This window comes from Camelina sativa, chromosome 5 (genome assembly GCF_030686135.1).
Source record: "Camelina sativa cultivar CO46 ecotype springtype chromosome 5, ASM3068613v1".
Classification (NCBI taxonomy): domain Eukaryota; kingdom Viridiplantae; phylum Streptophyta; class Magnoliopsida; order Brassicales; family Brassicaceae; genus Camelina; species Camelina sativa.
The window spans coordinates 8,680,336-8,697,880 of NC_141884.1; the positions used below are offsets into that span (position 1 = coordinate 8,680,336).

General features: G+C 36.2%; 3 protein-coding genes and 1 long non-coding RNA gene across 5 annotated transcripts; 3 read left to right on the forward strand and 1 right to left on the reverse strand.

Annotated features, from left to right (window-relative positions):
- The first annotated feature begins 595 nt into the window (after positions 1-595).
- LOC104786260 (putative leucine-rich repeat receptor-like protein kinase At2g33170) lies at positions 596-5,305 on the forward strand. Of its 2 annotated transcripts, XM_010511619.3 has the most exons (4): positions 596-1,276; positions 1,365-1,442; positions 1,680-4,709; positions 4,781-5,305. In XM_010511619.3, exons 3-4 carry the CDS (start codon positions 1,712-1,714, stop codon positions 5,161-5,163), a joined length of 3,381 nt encoding a protein of 1,126 aa, XP_010509921.2. In that variant the 5' UTR covers positions 596-1,276; positions 1,365-1,442; positions 1,680-1,711; the 3' UTR covers positions 5,164-5,305. The 2 variants fall into 2 exon arrangements, with proteins under 2 accessions (XP_010509921.2, XP_087305770.1); XM_087449644.1 differs by lacking the exon at positions 596-1,276 and having other exon boundaries at positions 1,328-1,442.
- Positions 5,306-8,095: 2,790 nt separating this feature from the next.
- On the forward strand, positions 8,096-8,437 carry LOC147943415 (uncharacterized). Its single transcript, XM_087512233.1, has one exon. It carries the CDS (start codon positions 8,096-8,098, stop codon positions 8,435-8,437), a length of 342 nt encoding a protein of 113 aa, XP_087368359.1.
- Positions 8,438-10,607: 2,170 nt separating this feature from the next.
- Positions 10,608-16,674, reverse strand: LOC104789037 (putative F-box protein At3g17620). Its single transcript, XM_010514789.2, has 2 exons — positions 15,614-16,674; positions 10,608-10,638 (listed from the first exon to the last, which is right to left on the reverse strand). Exons 1-2 carry the CDS (start codon positions 16,672-16,674, stop codon positions 10,608-10,610), a joined length of 1,092 nt encoding a protein of 363 aa, XP_010513091.2.
- Positions 11,549-12,631, forward strand: LOC147943416 (uncharacterized). Its single transcript, XR_015557455.1, has 2 exons — positions 11,549-11,706; positions 11,832-12,631. It is a non-coding gene; the product is annotated as an uncharacterized LOC147943416 (long non-coding RNA).
- Positions 16,675-17,545: the final 871 nt, after the last annotated feature.

The following is a 17,545-nucleotide window of genomic DNA, read 5'->3' on the forward strand; positions in this document are numbered from 1 at the left end:
TATGTTCTTTTTAAAATCGTTATTTATAGTTTATTTTATCTTCCTGTAAAAAAAAAAAAAAAACCATGACGTTTTTTTTGTTCTTCTACATATCCACATGAGACGTGACACATAGAGAGGTTGGTGCGTTTGTGATGAAAACAGTGGGGATTCGCCAAATTGGGGATAGAAAATTTAGCACTAGAAGTTGATAGATTGGCTTTCAATTCTGAACATTTGGCTAATGACCTAAAGCAGAAAGAATGTTTTTTTCACTGACTTTGTGAATGTAGATTTTTGTTTCAAAAAAAACTATAGCAGAAATTTCGAAAATACGCATTAGACTTTCAAAAAAAAGTTAAGACTATTATAATATTGGTTCTAGACTTTAGAGAGGAAAAAAAATAAATATGACTATTTGGAGTTAGAGATTTTATTTAAAACTTTTAGGGCTGTTAAAATATAAAATAAAAAGTGTTTGCAAAAAACTGAAATTTTGATAATTCAAAACAAAGTTAAGAACTTTACATTTTTAACGGCTCATATACGCAATGACCCTTACATTTTATATATATTATTAATTTTATATAATTATGATCTATTATCCGGTCTAAATAATCAGAACCTAGGCTGTCTCAATCGGTAAATCTCCAAAAGCAATTCCTGATTTTGCCGTGAAATAAAAATTCTCTAACTTTTTCCCCCTTGGCCTAAAAAAAAAAAGTAGTTTGCCACTTTCTTCTACCTTTTTTCTTCCACAACTTCCTTTTCAATTAGAAAATTGATGTTCTTGGCACTGAAGAAAATGGCCAAAACCAAAAAAGAAAGAAAAAAAAGATGAAAAATAACCACACAAAGCTTCATCTCACTATAAAGAAAGAGAAACCCACACACAGTAGAGAGAGAAGGCATGCCTTGTCGGCCATTAGAACTTCAAACCAAAGCAAAAAAAAAAAACCTTACTTATCCTTTTTCCCATACTCAAAATCAAATCCTTATTGGAGTGTACACTAAATTGATTCTCTTCACTATCTCTCTCTCTTTCTCTTCACTTTTTCTTTCCTTTTCTGAGTTTCTCCCCTTTTTTAAATTCTCGGGATTGTTGTGTGTGGATGTTTTAAAGTTCCCTTTTTAAAAAAACCTTTTGGGTTCCTGATTCTGCTTGATTCCAATCCAGATCAAAGTTATGATCTTTCTTGATCCCTGAACAGTATAATTTTTTTTTTCATTCTGTTTGAGGAATCGAAAAGAGAAAGTTTTTGTGATACTCTCATTTTGTTCTCTCCAAGTGCACAAAGTAAGAAATCTTAAAAGCTTTGACAATCACTATCATTTGCTGATTGTTTTTGGAAGGTTCGTAAAGGTTCCATCTTTGTTTCTCGCAGCTTTAAACTGTGGAGAACGTTCTACCGGTTTTGGACCTCCTGCTTCTGCTTGGTGGTTTTGTCTATGGATTCACATTGGTATGCTTCTCGTATTCGTTTAAATTTACTGAAAGTTTTGGTTTTTTGAGCTGGTAAATTTGAATACTTTCAAACGTATTGGTACTTTCTTCAGATCTATGTTCATAACCAATCATAGATCTATGGCTAGGGTTTTAAGTCCTTGTTGCTCAAAAAGCTTTGAGTTTTTGCATTATAGCGTCTTTGATTTCTTTTTTCGCTTTGGTGTGTAAGAAATGTGAATCTCTGTAACTGCAGGTGTTGAGAATTACTATATTATAAACACAAGAATGAGGTTGAGAGGATCAATGGGTTGGTGGATCTCTGAGTTTAAGACAGAATCAAATTCTATGTTAGTTGGAGTTTTGTTTCTCTTGACACTATTGGTTTGGACTTCAGAGAGTTTAAACAGCGATGGTCAGTTTCTCTTGGAGTTGAAGAACAGAGGATTTCATGATCCGTTGAACCGTTTGCACAATTGGAACAACATTGATGAGACGCCGTGTAGTTGGATAGGTGTTAACTGCAGCTCACAGGGTAGTAGTAGTAATAGTAATCTGGTGGTGACGTCTCTTGATTTGAGTTCTATGAATCTCTCTGGGATATTAAGCCCCAGCATTGGCGGTTTAGTAAACTTGGTCTATCTTAATCTCGCCTATAACGGGTTAACTGGAGATATTCCTCGGGAGATTGGAAACTGTTCGAAGCTGGAGGTTATGTTTTTGAATAACAACCAGTTCGGTGGTTCTATACCGGTTGAGATTCGGAAGTTATCGCAACTGAGAAGCTTCAACATATGCAATAACAAGCTTTCGGGTCCTTTGCCTGAAGAAGTTGGTGATTTATACAACTTGGAAGAGCTTGTGGCTTATACCAACAACTTGTCAGGTCCCTTACCTCGATCTATAGGAAACCTCATCAACTTGACGACATTTCGAGCGGGACAGAACGATTTCTCTGGGAACATACCTGCGGAAATCGGTAAATGCATTAACCTGAAGTTGCTCGGTCTTGCGCAGAATCTCATTTCTGGAGAGCTTCCTAAAGAGATCGGGATGCTAGTTAAACTTCAGGAGGTGATACTGTGGCAGAACAAGTTTTCAGGGTCAATTCCTAAAGAGATTGGACAGTTAACACGTCTTGAGATTCTGGCTTTATACGGTAACTCATTGGTTGGACCTATACCATCAGAGATTGGTAACATGAAGTCCTTGAAGAAGCTCTATCTGTACCAAAACCAGTTGAATGGGACAATCCCAAAGGAGCTAGGAAATCTTTCCAATGTAATGGAAATAGATTTCTCGGAGAATATGTTGACCGGTGAGATTCCAGTTGAGCTGAGCAAGATCAGTGAGTTGAGGCTATTGTATTTGTTTCAGAACAAGTTAACTGGAATCATACCAAATGAGCTCAGTAGGCTGAAGAATTTAGCGAAACTTGATCTCTCCATCAATTCTTTAACCGGTCCTATTCCACCTGGTTTCCAGAATCTTACGTCTATGCGCCAACTTCAGCTTTTCCACAACTCCCTCAGCGGTGTAATCCCTCAAGGTCTTGGTTTATATAGTCCTCTATGGGTTGTTGACTTCTCAGAGAACCAACTTTCAGGGAAAATACCGCCTTTCATCTGTCAACAGTCTAATCTCATTCTGTTGAATCTCGGGTCTAACAGGATATTTGGAAACATTCCACCAGGTGTGTTGAGATGCAAGTCGCTGCTGCAGCTTCGTGTTGTTGGAAACCGACTCACTGGTCAGTTCCCGACCGAGTTATGCAAGCTTGTCAACCTTTCTGCTATAGAGTTGGATCAAAACCGTTTTAGTGGACCTGTACCTCCTGAAATAGGCACTTGCCAGAAGCTGCAAAGACTTCATCTTGCAGCTAATCAGTTTTCCTCAAATCTGCCTAAAGAAATTGGTAAACTCTCCAACCTGGTAACATTTAACGTTTCCAAAAACTCTCTCACCGGACCGATCCCCTCTGAAATAGCCAACTGCAAAATGCTTCAACGACTCGACTTGAGCCGGAACAGTTTCATTGGTTCTTTACCTTGTGAGCTTGGGAGCCTTCATCAGCTTGAGATCCTCAGACTCTCAGAAAATAGATTCTCTGGCAACATACCGTTTACCATTGGAAACCTGACGCATCTAACTGAGCTACAGATGGGAGGAAACTTGTTTTCAGGGACTATACCGCCTCAACTCGGTTTACTCTCAAGTCTGCAGATTGCAATGAATCTGAGCTACAATAATTTCAGTGGTGACATCCCTCCGGAGCTCGGAAATCTTTATCTGCTAATGTACCTTTCTCTGAACAACAACCATCTGAGCGGCGAAATCCCTACCACATTTGAGAACTTGTCCAGTTTACTCGGCTGCAACTTTTCCTACAACAACTTCACCGGACCAATTCCGCATTCGCAGCTCTTTCAAAACATGACTCTGACCAGTTTTCTCGGAAACAAAGGACTCTGTGGCGGCCATTTGAGAAGCTGTGACCGTAACCAGTCCTCTTGGCCTAACCTTACATCTCTAAAAGCTGGTTCTTCTCGCCGGGGGAGAATCATCATCATCGTGTCTTCAGTCATAGGCGGTATCTCTCTTCTACTCATAGTTATTGTTGTTCATTTCCTACGATTTCCTGTGGAAACGGCTCCTTATGTGCACGACAAGGAACCCTTTTTTCAAGAATCCGACATTTACTTTGTCCCGAAAGAACGATTTACCGTCAAAGACATTTTGGAAGCAACCAAAGGCTTCCATGATAGCTACATCATCGGTAAAGGCGCCTGTGGAACGGTTTACAAAGCGGTTATGCCTTCAGGTAAAACCATAGCAGTTAAAAAACTCGAATCCAACAGAGAAGGCAACAACAACAACAATACGGATAACAGTTTTCGCGCCGAGATTCTAACGCTAGGCAAAATCCGTCACAGAAACATCGTCAGGCTCTTCAGTTTCTGTTACCATCAAGGATCAAACTCGAACCTCTTGCTCTACGAATACATGTCTAGGGGAAGCCTCGGCGAGTTGCTTCACGGCGGGAAATCGCATAGCATGGATTGGCCTACTCGTTTTGCTATTGCACTCGGTGCAGCAGAAGGTCTTGCTTACTTGCATCATGATTGTAAACCAAGAATCATTCACCGCGACATCAAGTCTAATAACATTCTCCTCGATGAGAATTTCGAAGCTCATGTTGGAGATTTCGGGTTGGCTAAAGTCATTGACATGCCACAGTCTAAATCCGTCTCAGCCGTCGCTGGATCTTACGGTTACATCGCCCCTGGTATGTTTAAAAAAACCGCCGCTACATACTGAGTTTACCGAACTTAAACTTACCGTTTTGTTTGTTTGCAGAGTATGCATACACTATGAAAGTAACAGAGAAATGCGACATCTACAGCTTCGGAGTTGTTCTTCTTGAATTGTTAACCGGAAAAGCTCCGGTTCAGCCGCTGGAGCAAGGTGGAGATCTTGCTACGTGGACAAGAAACCATATCAGAGATCATTCGTTAACATCTGAAATACTCGATCCTTATCTAACAAAGGTAGAGGACGATGTGATTCTCAATCACATGATCACAGTGACGAAGATTGCAGTCCTCTGTACCAAATCTTCGCCTTCGGATCGGCCGACGATGAGAGAAGTAGTGTTGATGCTTATAGAGTCTGGAGAACGTGCCGGAAAAGTAATCGTGTCCACCACGTGCGGCGACTTACCTCCACCTGCGCCGCCGTGAAAAGAGTCTTTTTCTTAAGTTACTTATTATTTTTAGCGAAATTGGTTGTGTATAGAATTAATATGATTTGTATAGTCATCATAGAAAGAAAGAGATCATCTGAGGAAAAGAGCATACATATATAAATCATTCTACGATAAAATCTTGTTCTTAGTAACACAAAATGATATAAAAAATGGAGGATTCAAATTTTAATATCTATTGATATATTATAAGAGTTTAATATCTCGTGAAATCCACCATGAAAATAAAATAAAAATAATTATAATAATTGGTGAATTTACATTATCTCGTATAATCGGTCTTCATGACCAGCATGGAGTTTGGACGACAGAGGAGAGTGGTATTCAAAATATTGCGGTCTCTTATTTTCAAGATTTATTTACTTCATCGGATCTGTCGGATATTCAGGAGATGTTAGATGAGGTTTCCCCAGCTATCACAACAGAGACAAATGATTTCTTGACCCGCGAGGTCACCGAACAGGAAGTCAAACAAGCGGTTTTTATGATGCACCCTGATAAGGTCTCGGGACCGGATGGTATGACGGCCCTCTTTTATCAGAAGGCCTGGGCTACGGTTAAATCTGATCTAGTTCTGATGGTCAATTCTTTCATGAGGGACGGAGATTTTGATGACAGACTAAATATGACAAATATATGTTTGATTCCCAAGGTGGAAAAACCGACGAGGATGACGGAGTTACGGCCCATTAGTCTTTGTAATGTTGGTTACAAAGTTATATCTAAGGTTTTGTGCCAGCGGCTTCGCACTATCTTACCATCCCTTATTTCGGAAACACAATCCGCATTTGTTGAAGGCCGTTTAATTTCAGATAACATATTGATCGCTCAGGAAATGTTCCACGGTTTACGAACCAATCATTCTTGCAAAGGAAGGTTATGGCAATTAAGACGGATATGAGTAAGGCATATGACCGAGTGGAGTGGTCTTTCGTCGAACATCTGCTCAGGCAATTCGGTTTCTGCGATAAATGGATATCCTGGATTATGTATTGTGTAACATCAGTTCAGTACAAGGTTCTGATTAATGGCCAGGCTCATGGCTCCATTACTCCTTGTCGGAGGCTGTGTCAGGGGGATCCTTTGTCGCCCTACCTTTTTATTCTTTGCACAGAGATGCTTATCGCTCATTTCCGTAAGGTAGAGCGGCTAAAACTTATTACTGGGATTAAGGTTTCGACTGCTAGTCCTGCCATATCCCATCTGTTATTTGCGGATGACAGTCTTTTCTTCTGCCGGGCTACGAAGGAGCAATGTGAGGTGGTCCTAGGAATCCTAAAGGAGTATGAAAGGGTCTCGGGCCAACAAATTAATTTTCAAAAGTCCTCGGTCCAGTTTGGGCATACGGTGGACAACGATCGTCAGGAGGAGCTGAAAAGGGTCCTAGGAATTACAAATTTGGGTGGTATGGGATCTTACTTAGGTATTCCGGAAAGTCTGGGCGGTGCGAAGACGAAAATCTTTTCCTTTGTACAAGATAGGTTGCAAGCTAGGGCCAGTGGGTGGCTGGCTAGACTTTTGTCCAAAGGCGGAAAAGAGGTAATGGTCAAGTCTGTTGCCACGGCGGTTCCTACTTTCGTTATGTCCTGCTTTCGGCTGCCTAAGACGGTTACGAGGAAATTGACTAGTGCAATTTCCAATTTTTGGTGGAGTTCATCTGGACAATCACGAGGGCTACACTGGGTGGCGTGGGACAAACTTTGCCATGGTAAAGACGCAGGAGGTTTGGGTTTTCGATGTTTAGATGATTATAACACTGCCTTGCTGGCAAAACAGCTTTGGCGGTTGATCACAGTACCGGATTCACTATTTGCACAGGTTTTTAAAGGACGTTACTATCGTCATTCAGATCCTTTGGATCCAATTAAATCTTACTCCCCCTCCTATGGGTGGTGGAGTATGATTTATGCTCGCTCTCTGGTTAATAAATGACTCATTAAACAGGTAGGATCTGGCGCCTCCATCTCGGTATGGACGGACCCCTGGATCCCTGCTCAATCCCCGAGACTAGTACTATGCACAGGGACACCTTCGGACCCTTTGCTTCGAGTTACAAATTTTATTGACAGGAGCTCTAACTCCTGGGATATGGCTCAACTTACGGCAACTTTTGTTCCGAAAGATGTTGCTATAATTTCTGCCTTGCCGTTGCGACAACCGGATTCTCTGGATCTCTTGGGCTGGCATTTTACTAAGTGTGGTAAATATTCGGTAAAGTCAGGATATCATACTATTCGCTCAGATACAACGATTCCCTCTGAATCGAAGGTATTTGGACCAGATATCGTACCTCTTCAGGCTTTTGTATGGAAAATCAGATGTCCACCAAAGCTACGTCACTTCATGTGGCAAGTGCTTTCCGGTTGTGTAGCTGTTACGGCAAACCTTCGCAAATGTGGTTTGAGTTGTGATGCTATGTGTGGTCTTTGTGGAATTCAGGAGGAGACGATTAATCATACTCTTTTTGAATGCCCGCCGGCTAGACAAGTTTGGGCTTTGTCGGCTTTCCCGACAGCTCCATAATTTTTCCCTTCGGGGTCTGTTTTCACAAATATGGATTATCTTTTTTGGCGTTTCACCAAAATACCGAACTATGAATGTTTCCCTTGGATCTTGTGGTATATATGGAAAACGCGTAATGATAAACTCTTTGGTAATCTGGATTCTAATCCCCTAGCCATTTTGTGGTTAGCGGAAGATGAGGCGCGAGCATGGGCTTTAGCTCAAGTGGATGAACTGGTATCAGTTCTGGATGCTCCCGCTACTTCAGGGCAACGGGAACGGGGGGATCAGGGGTCCCAAGATCCCTATCCAGTTATATTTGTTTTGTAGATGGCTCTTGGAAAGCAACAGATTGCTTTGCGGGTAGAGGATGGTTTTGTACATCGCCTTGGGGTGAATCCCCAACTATGGGTGCCGCCAATCATCGTCGTAGCCTTTCTCCTCTTCATGCCGAGATCAAGGCCCTTGTTTGGGCTATGCGTTGTATGATTGGAGCGGACAATCAATCTGTTGTTTTTCTTACCGACTGCTCCGACTTAGTGAAGATGGTGTCTTCGTCTTCCGAGTGGCCAGCCTTTCTGCCTTATTTGGAGGACATACAGACAAATAAGGAGGAGTTCGCTTCTTTTTCTTTGGTCTACGTCCCTCGCTTTCAGAATGGTAAAGCGGACAATCTTGCGCAACGCGTTCGCACATTACCGCATCTAGCTACCTTTGTAAATAATATTCCAACAAATTGGCTTATCTGAGCCAATCTTGTTCTTTGTTGTCAAAAAAAAAAATTAAAAAAAAAATAATTGTTTAATTTACAAGGTTTGTTTTTCATTAAAACGGAAAATACATATTACTAATCTATATATAATAGCAAACCCACTTTTGGAGGTCAACTTTAATCAAACAGGTGAGACTGTTTCTATTATCTCATCTAATGGTTTAAAATTATTAATGATCCCAACAGTTGCAAGTTTTATTTTTCCAATAATCGTGTTTCTTCGTCGTACCCCCATCTTTTAAAAATCGCACCTATTAAACCCTTTGTTAACGATCTCAAAAGTTGCAATGTTTCGGTCCAACAATTGTGTTTATTCGTTGCACCCCCCCCCCCCCCCCCACCCAACTTTCCATGTTGGCACCCGTTAGTTTTCACACCCTTTTGTTTTACACCTCTTTGTTTATATAAAGGTGCAATGTTTTGATCAAACAATTGTGTTTCTTCGTTGCACCCTGCCCCCCCCCCCCCCCCCCTCCAGCTTTCCATGTTGGCACCCGTTAGTTTTCACACCTTTTTGTTTTGCACCTCTTTGTTTATATAAAGTTGCAATGTTTTGATCCAACAATTGTGTTTCTTCGTCGTACCCCTAGCTTTCAATGGTTGCACTTGTTAGTTTTCGCACCTTTTTGTTTCACACCTCTTTGTTTTCACACTTTTTATTTATATATATATATATATATATATATATATATATACAGATTTTTATGGACTTTGGAAGAGTTTTTGTTCTTTGAGTGTTACAAGTGATCTCACCCTTTGTTAATAATCTCAAAGTTGCAAAGTTTTGGTCCAACAATTGTGTTTCTTCGTTGCACCCCCTGCTTTCCATGTTGGCACCTGTTAGTTTTCACACCCTTTTGTTTTACACCTCTTTGTTTATATTAAGTTGCAATGTTTTGATCGAACAATTGTGTTTCTTCGTTGTACTCCTAGCTTTCAATGGTTGCACTTGTTAGTTTTCGCACGTTTTTGTTTCACACCTTTTTGTTTCACACCTTTTTGTTTTCACACTCTTTGTTTTTATATACATACAGATTTTTATGGACTTTGAAAATAGTTTTTGTTCTTTGAGTATGATTAATGATCTCACCCTTTGTTAATGATCTCAAAAGTTGCAAAGTTTCGGTTCAACAATTGTGTTTCTTCGGCTTTCTATGTTGGCACCCGTTAGTTTCACACCCTTTTGTTTTACACCTCTTTGTTTATATAAAGTTGCAATATTTTGATCCAACAATTGTGTTTCTTCGTCGTACCCCTAGCTTTCAATGGTTGCACTTGTTAGTTTTCGCACCTTTTTGTTTCACACCTTTGTTTCACACCTTTGTTTCACACTTATTTGTTTTTGCACATTTTTGTTTTTATATATGTACAAATTTTTATAAATTTTGAAAAGAGTTTTTGTTATTTAAGTATTATTATTAATGATCTCACCTTTTGTTAATGATCTCAAAAGTTTCAAAGACTCTATCCAACAATTGTGTTTCTTCGTTGCACCCCCAACTTTCCATGTAGGCACCCGTTAGTTTTCACACTTTTTTGTTTTACACCTCTTTGTTTATATAAAGTTGCAGTATTTTGATCCAATAATTATGTTTCTTCGTCCTACCCCTTGATTTCAATGTTTGCACTTGTTAGTTTTTGTATCTTTTTGTTTCACACATTTTTGTTTCACACGTCTTTATTTTCATATTTTTGCATCTCTTCGTCGTACCCCCATCTTTCAAAAATTGCACCTATTAATTTTTTCACACCTCTATGTTTTACTCCTTTATATTTTACACCTCTTTGTTTATTATATATAAACTTTAATGGAATACAAAAACAAGTTTCAAACTTATTGTTTTCTGAGTATTTTTTAAACTTACAAGTTATTAAATAAAATCATAGATTTATATGTTTATATATTATAGCAAACTCACTTTTAGGGGTCAAGTTAATAAAAATTATTTTTATTATCTCATCTAACTGTTTAGATTTGTTAATGATCCTAAAAGTTGCACTATTTTGATCCAACGATTGTGTTTCTTCGTCGTACTCCCAGCTTTCAATGTTCACATTTGTTAGTTTTCGCACATTTTTGTTTCACACCTCTTTGTTTATATATATTTATATTTTTATGGACCCTAAAAAGAGTTTTTGTTATTTGACTATTGTTTAATACTTCCAAATTTAAAAATTCTGAGTATTATTTTCTTTCAATTTATTAATCAACATTAATTCACTCATCTTTGTTAAAAAATTTGGATTGTTTTATTTACTGATTTATTCATCTAGCTTTTGTTTGGTATCGTTTTCCACCTAACTGTATTGATCATCTCTTTCAAGTATTAATTTAGGTAATTAATTATGATTTCTATTTTTTCCTAGATTTATCTTTTTAGTCAATTTGGTTGGTTGCAGTTGCAGCTATGAGCTCTTTCTCTCTGATTCTCTTATTATTTTTTATAAATTTTGATAGAATAATAATTTAAATTTTATTCTATGTGAATATCTTTCAAAATTGATTATTTGAATATGATTCAGTAAACTTAGATTTATATATCTTTAACATTATTCTCTTATCGTCACTGAATTGATTTTTTATTTTTATTTATATAACAAATATTTTATTTAACTAATTTGATTAATTCATCTTAGTCATTATTTATGACTTTTATATTATACAGTTAAAAAATTACCAAAACATTTTCACTCGAAATGTGAAATTAACAATGTTAATCATTTCGCACGGGCCGACATCCTAGTAGTAATAGTAATGTCCCTACAAAATTTTATAAAACTCAATAAGTAAAATATACTAAATTGATCAAATCAAATAAGTTTATTCACATAAAATAAAATCGCTTTAAATCTCTTTACCAAATTAATGAGGTTTCTAACATTAACAAAATATCATAAATATGCAATTGACTTCTTTTTTTATATACAAAAAATCTCTATCATCTCCTTAAAAATTTCAAAAAAAAAAAACAAACCACAGATTCAAATCTAGAATTTTTAAAAACATACAACAAATTACAAAAAATAAGTTAAATCCATACATATTAAATAAAGATATATATAATCTTATTTGATGCTTTATTGAAATAATAACATACACAATATTTACCATACACCTGCTCTGAGAGCAGGGCATGCTATATGGTCTAGTACCAACCTCCACTCGAACTAGTGACTTATAGGCTTTTGCCAGAGATCTTTACCGGTTGAGATATTGGCTCTTGGTAGCTGCAAATTTTTTTCTGGGTATGTTTCCCACAAAACTTTGTTTTAAAGGTTGAGTCTGCCTCTGTTTTATTTCGTCAGATCATATTTAGTCTACATCCGTACGATATGAACTTGCAAATGATACATAACTGATTTCCCTTCAGGGGATGAGAAGTTTGGGATTTAGAGGCTGGCCGGTTTGTATAGTTCATCCCTGATCACTGAAAAAGATTTTGGATTTTCTCTTGGTAATGAACGCTTCAACCGCAAAATTAACTTGTTCTGGACTGATTGTAGTAGAAGGGACGCCAGAGGAACCCGCTTGTTATTTCCAACAGATTAGGTAACATCACTGACTTCGAGTTCATGTATTTATGCCTTCTGATTTTCAACTCCACAGACACTTATCTACTAGATTCCATTAGAACCATTTTGTTGATCACCAACTCCACAGGTTTAATTATTTGTTTAAAGGTAGGAAAGAATACAAAAGAATTCTTACTTTGTATCAAAGTATCTGATTAGCAAAAACTTCATATTTCATTGGAAACACTTCAAATTAAATAGCAAAACAAATGGTATTGCCATGAGAAGAATGATGATACACAGCATCTCAAAGTAGCTGGTTGAGTGATGTTGCCGACCACTTTCCATCTATCTAATTGGTCTTCTACGAAGGAGGTGAAATGAGAGTCTTGGATCTGGCTAGGAAAGCAAGCATAGTTGATGCCAAAGTGTAACAAATTTTAAGAATGTTTCTCATCAGATAACCAGAGTAAACCGAGATTGACTTGGTCAAGATTGAATGAGATATGACATTGTGTGTTCTCCCATATTATTGGAATTGTCTCCCACTCATTGACGTTCTGTATTTATTTGGTTGGCAGTTAATTACTGAACATCTTTCTTGTGTATTTAAGAAACAATTTGTCTTATGGAATGATGAAGAGAAAATCGTTGTAACTTGTTATAAAGTCTTTGAGAACCAAAGTGTAATTGTTCTTGATAACATTGAACAACTTTATATTAGAAACCTCTTGTAGACCACCAACAACTTTATATTCATTCAAGTTTTGTTGGTTTAATGGCAGGAGGAAAAAAAAAAAAAAACAAGAATAGACTTTGAAAAAATCTATACTATTAAAAGGGAAGCATTTTTAATAAGTAGACATAGAGTTAGAGATTATTACAATGAAATGCCATTCAAATAAGAATAAGGATATGTGTAATCCTTGAATCCAAACATAAATAATTAATGAGGAAACTATAAAACCAAACAAATATTATATGTGATATGTTTAGCCACAAAATCAGAACCAAACAGATTGATATTTAAGTGTACTAGTCAAACAAATATTAAATGATTATTAATACATAAAAATTGGAAATAAAAAATATGGTAACACAATATTCGTTTGTACATGCCATTAAATCCAAACAACTCTATCCACATAAATTAGGTACTACACTTAAAGAAAAGAAAATCAACCCACGTAATTAGCACATCATACTTTATTTCTTTCCTTATAACATTAAAATTATATTGCTAATATTAGGAAAATTCAATCTTATAATATCTTCTACAAAAATATATATGTGATTAATTAAAAAAAACATATTTGACAATTTATACCAAAATTTCGGAATTAGAAATATTCTAATTTACAAAATCTTAGCAACTTACATTTTAAACAACTTTTTTGTTGTTGTATAAATAATGTAGTAATTAAATCATTTTCAACTTAACAAAAACTCTTAAGTCTATTTTTTTCCAGATTGTTATATGCATGTTAACATGTTCCGTTTAATCTATGTCTCTCTTTTTATTTATAATTATTTGTTCTTTGTTAGATTTTATTTAAATAAGCTAACAACTACAATGTGTTAATGTAGATTTTAGAGTAAACATAGCTTGAGAAGCCTAAGGAGCCGTCTCCTAATTTAAGGTCACAAGTTTAAACTTTTGTATACAAAGATTATAACATATGCTAATTTTCAGGGTGGTCTCAATTTTCTAAGTATAGGTTTAAGAGCATGAAGAGATGGATTATTTTTGAATATGACAATGAATTCTGAAAGTATTCCAAAATCTGTATGAGTTATCATTTTTCTATATTATTCTGTTTCTGTTATTTGATTAAATAGTTTCTGTTCAATTTATAAAGCAGATGAGAAGTTAAGAGAATTAATATTTCTCACCTCTATTTGTATAAAATGGCATGAGCATGCATATGCTTATCTTTTTTTGCTTCCTATTATGATTTACACCAATCAATCTTCACACTTATAAATTCTTTATTAATATGTCAACAAAAAAAATTATTTGGCGGATGTAGTGTTTTGATGTTGGGGGATGCTATTTCAGGGAGGATTTGGGTAGGTCACAACATATTGTGGTTTGATTGTGCAGGGAAGATTTGGACAGATAAGTAGTGTAGAGATTGATTCTTTGGATTTGTTTAGAAGTTCTTCAAAATAATAGTTGGTGATATAAATTTATACAAACAACTAAAAATTCCTAAAGTTTAACATTTTTGCGAGATTATAATGTTAAATTCTGTAATTTTTCTTGACTTTTTAAAGGTGATTTTTGTGTTTTATTAATTTGTGTGCTTTGTTTTTGTAGATGGCAAACTTTGGATCGATATATTTGACTCAGAAATCAAAGTCATAGGTATGTTTTACGCATACATTAACATTAAGAATCTAATTATTTGGTATTTGTTATGTCTTATTTAAATTAGCTAATAATTAGGGTGTGTTTATGCAGGGTTCAAGGTCAACATAGTCGAGAATTCTACAGAACTGTCTTATAATCTCAATCTCATGTTAATAAATTTTTATATTTTAAAAAATATAATAGAAATTTTCCAATAAATATTTAAATGGTCGTCACAGCCTTCTAAATACAAGTTATAAGTGTAAAGGTTATTGACACAACAATAAAATAGATATCTTATGTTTTTGTAACAATTGGTTATTCATTTCTAATTTATTAGCCATTTAGTCATTTACATTATGTAGTTAAATTATGTTACTTTATGGTTAAACAAAGATTAAATCACTACCAAACCTGAAAATTATGTAAAAATCCAACTCAATATAAAACAAGGATCACACAAGAAGCAAGGACGAAACCATTTTAAAACAGCTTGGGTGCAGTCATCAAATTCACATAACCCCTGATTGTTGAAGGCTTTTAAGGCTTTAAATAAAAGCATTTAAAAGACTTAAAAGTATTTTATTTGCCAATCAGGTTTTTATGATTTTTTAAAAATTTTAAGGTTTAACAGCCACATATTTTTAGGTTATTTGCAAACTTTTGGAAATAAACAAAATATATAATTAAATACCTAATTTTCAGATTTATATTATATAATATATAATATTAATACAAGTTTAACACATTACTAATCCGGTTCAAATGCATGCCTATCGTGAGGGGTTTGACCCGCTTGAAAATTTAGATCATTCGGTTTTGGAAGTTTTAGACTTTTTGACAATTTTTTAATCCATTTTTATAGCTCATACAAATCTGACCAGTTACTAATCCGTTTCACATTCTTTTCGGATCTATCGTCGTGTGAAATTCAAATTTATGTGAAACTTTTATTATTTCAAACACTGATAAACAATAATTATACAAATAAATATAACATCGTACATATATAATATTTTATAAAATTTAAAGAAAATTTAGTTTTGAAATCAACTCCGCACGTACGTGCGGGTCCGAATCTAGTGTATAATTCACCGGAAGACTTCAAAATAGCAAAAAGAAAATGGTGTCGCTAAGAGTAAAAACTGGCTGAGTGGTGTGCAGATCACTTGCCAGGTCTTACAAAGGAGATTAAGTGAATCGTGGATCTGATTAGGTAGATATAAGTAGAGTTGATTTAAAAGTGTAAAATTTTAATCCCATCAGATCCAAGAGTCGAAAGAACACACTGCACTTGGAACATAAGAGCACGTAGCCAATTTACCATGTGGTTTGGTAATTTTCCTGAGATCCACTTTTCTGAAGAATCCCTTTTCTCCAATGATGTAAGCTTTGTAGCGAGTGGGGTTCGTTCCAACTCCATCAAAAACCACGACGCGGCTCTTGTGCTCGTCGATAAGGAAACTCCCATCATCTAGTGGTCTCATATCATCAACGGCTAAGAACTTGCTCCACGACACGGCACTGGGCTCTATCTTAGTAGTCACCCAAATCTCCATCCCATAACTATTCAAAGGCTGGAATAACACAGCAAGCTGCTCATCTCCAAATGAAGATAGAGTCACAGTATCATAATAAGACTCAGACGGTAGAGGCAGATGAGGTCCAAATCTCTCTTTAGTAAAATCAAAACAGAGTAAGAAATCAGGTACGTCGTCGTCAGCTATAGCACGCCAGTACGTATTTCCCTTCACAGACACGCCCCCTAATAAAAGCTCTATATCCCGGCTAGGAGTAACATCAAGAACCCTCCATGAATTAGACTTGAAATCGTAGATCTCGTTCTCACATCCATTCATCCTGGGAGAAGTACCAAATCTCAAAATTTTATAGGCGCGACACGATTCGCTCTTGTCATATCCGATAACGTGGGCGTATCCCTCAAGAGATCTGTGTTCGACGCAAATAAACCGAGTTTTCCCTGTATAAGGGTTCCATACCACGAGCCGTGTGTTTTCTTCCGTAGTGCATAACAATAAACCCTCGCAGTGATATATTTGATATATAAGTACATCATCATGATCGTTTAGGCTAATAAGTTTACTTGTAAGCTTTATAAATGGATGATCAGTGTCGTTGTGAATTCCATGGAGATTAAGGCTTATTAGAAAAACTCTATAATTTAGCAACATGATCCCCATAAACTCCCCGTCCCTTGCAACTGCTGCTTTACCAATGTGCTTCGATAAACTGTTCCACGTTTTGCAAGTCAATCGGACTTCTCTCATCGATTTCACTGGAACCCTAGAGACTATCGCCTCTACCAATTCTCGTGGAAGATCCGACATCTTTGCCATTGTTAATTTTTGTTTCAAGGATCGATGGAATAGAAATTAGGGTTTAATTTCTTCTTAACGTCTCAGGGACATAATCGACTTCGTTATGTTTTTTAATTTTCTTTTTTCTAGGAAAATACAATAATTAAGGTGATTGTATCTACAGTTTTACTTTTTTTCCTGCTTGAAATAATATTTAAACATAGGAAGAGAAGGAAACATTCTTTAAATGACGCATGCTCTTAAGGGAATACAAACCAACAAGAATGAGCATGTGTGTGCTTCAACTTGTCAAGGAACTTGAGTTCATCAAACAAGACTTAATTTGTATCTACGTGCAATGCTTAATAATATAGCCAGTAGCTTATACAAAACAAAATGAATCACCCCATTGGCATTTTCCTAGCCCCCAAAAGGCCAACTGTTAAAAATAATAATTGGCATAATTTGCAACATTCTTGAATCCAATTTAATGAGCTCTAGTGAAGCTTATTAACATGCTAACTTTTACAAGATTGCCGCAGAGATACCCAACAAGAGCAATCCAGGGAACAAGAAGCCAGCTCTGTCCTGCCGCCTGCGCATTGGGCAATGCTAACGCCCAGTGTTTACTAGATTCCATTAATTAGAAAAATATGTAAGCACAAAATCTACTTACTTAATATTTGTTTTCAATTGAAAATATATTTTGAAGTGACCTTGGTACAGTGGCAGGAGGTAAGTCCATTTGTAGAAGGCACCATCACACCCGGGATCAAGTCCTGGTTCCTACGAATGTAGGAATTTGGCTAATGGGCCGGCCAGTTGTGGCCCAATGGTTGACAAAAAAAATATATATATATATATATATTTTGATTGTTTTTTTTGTAAAGATATATATATG

What these genes read in the sequence shown, in the direction of transcription:
- LOC104786260 (XM_010511619.3), top strand. Translation starts at nt 1,712, where the DNA reads ATGAGGTTGAGAGGATCAATGGGTTGGTGGATCTCTGAGTTTAAGACA. An exon ending in TTACGGTTACATCGCCCCTG is followed by an intron (nt 4,710 to 4,780) that starts GTATGTTTAAAA and finishes GTTTGTTTGCAG; the next exon opens with AGTATGCATACACTATGAAA.
- LOC147943415 (XM_087512233.1), top strand. Translation starts at nt 8,096, where the DNA reads ATGGGTGCCGCCAATCATCGTCGTAGCCTTTCTCCTCTTCATGCCGAG.
- LOC104789037 (XM_010514789.2), bottom strand. Translation starts at nt 16,674, where the DNA reads ATGTCGGATCTTCCACGAGAATTGGTAGAGGCGATAGTCTCTAGGGTT. An exon ending in TCTTATGTTCCAAGTGCAGT is followed by an intron (nt 10,639 to 15,613) that starts GTGTTCTTTCGA and finishes AATAATACTCAG; the next exon opens with AATTTTTAAATTTGGAAGTA.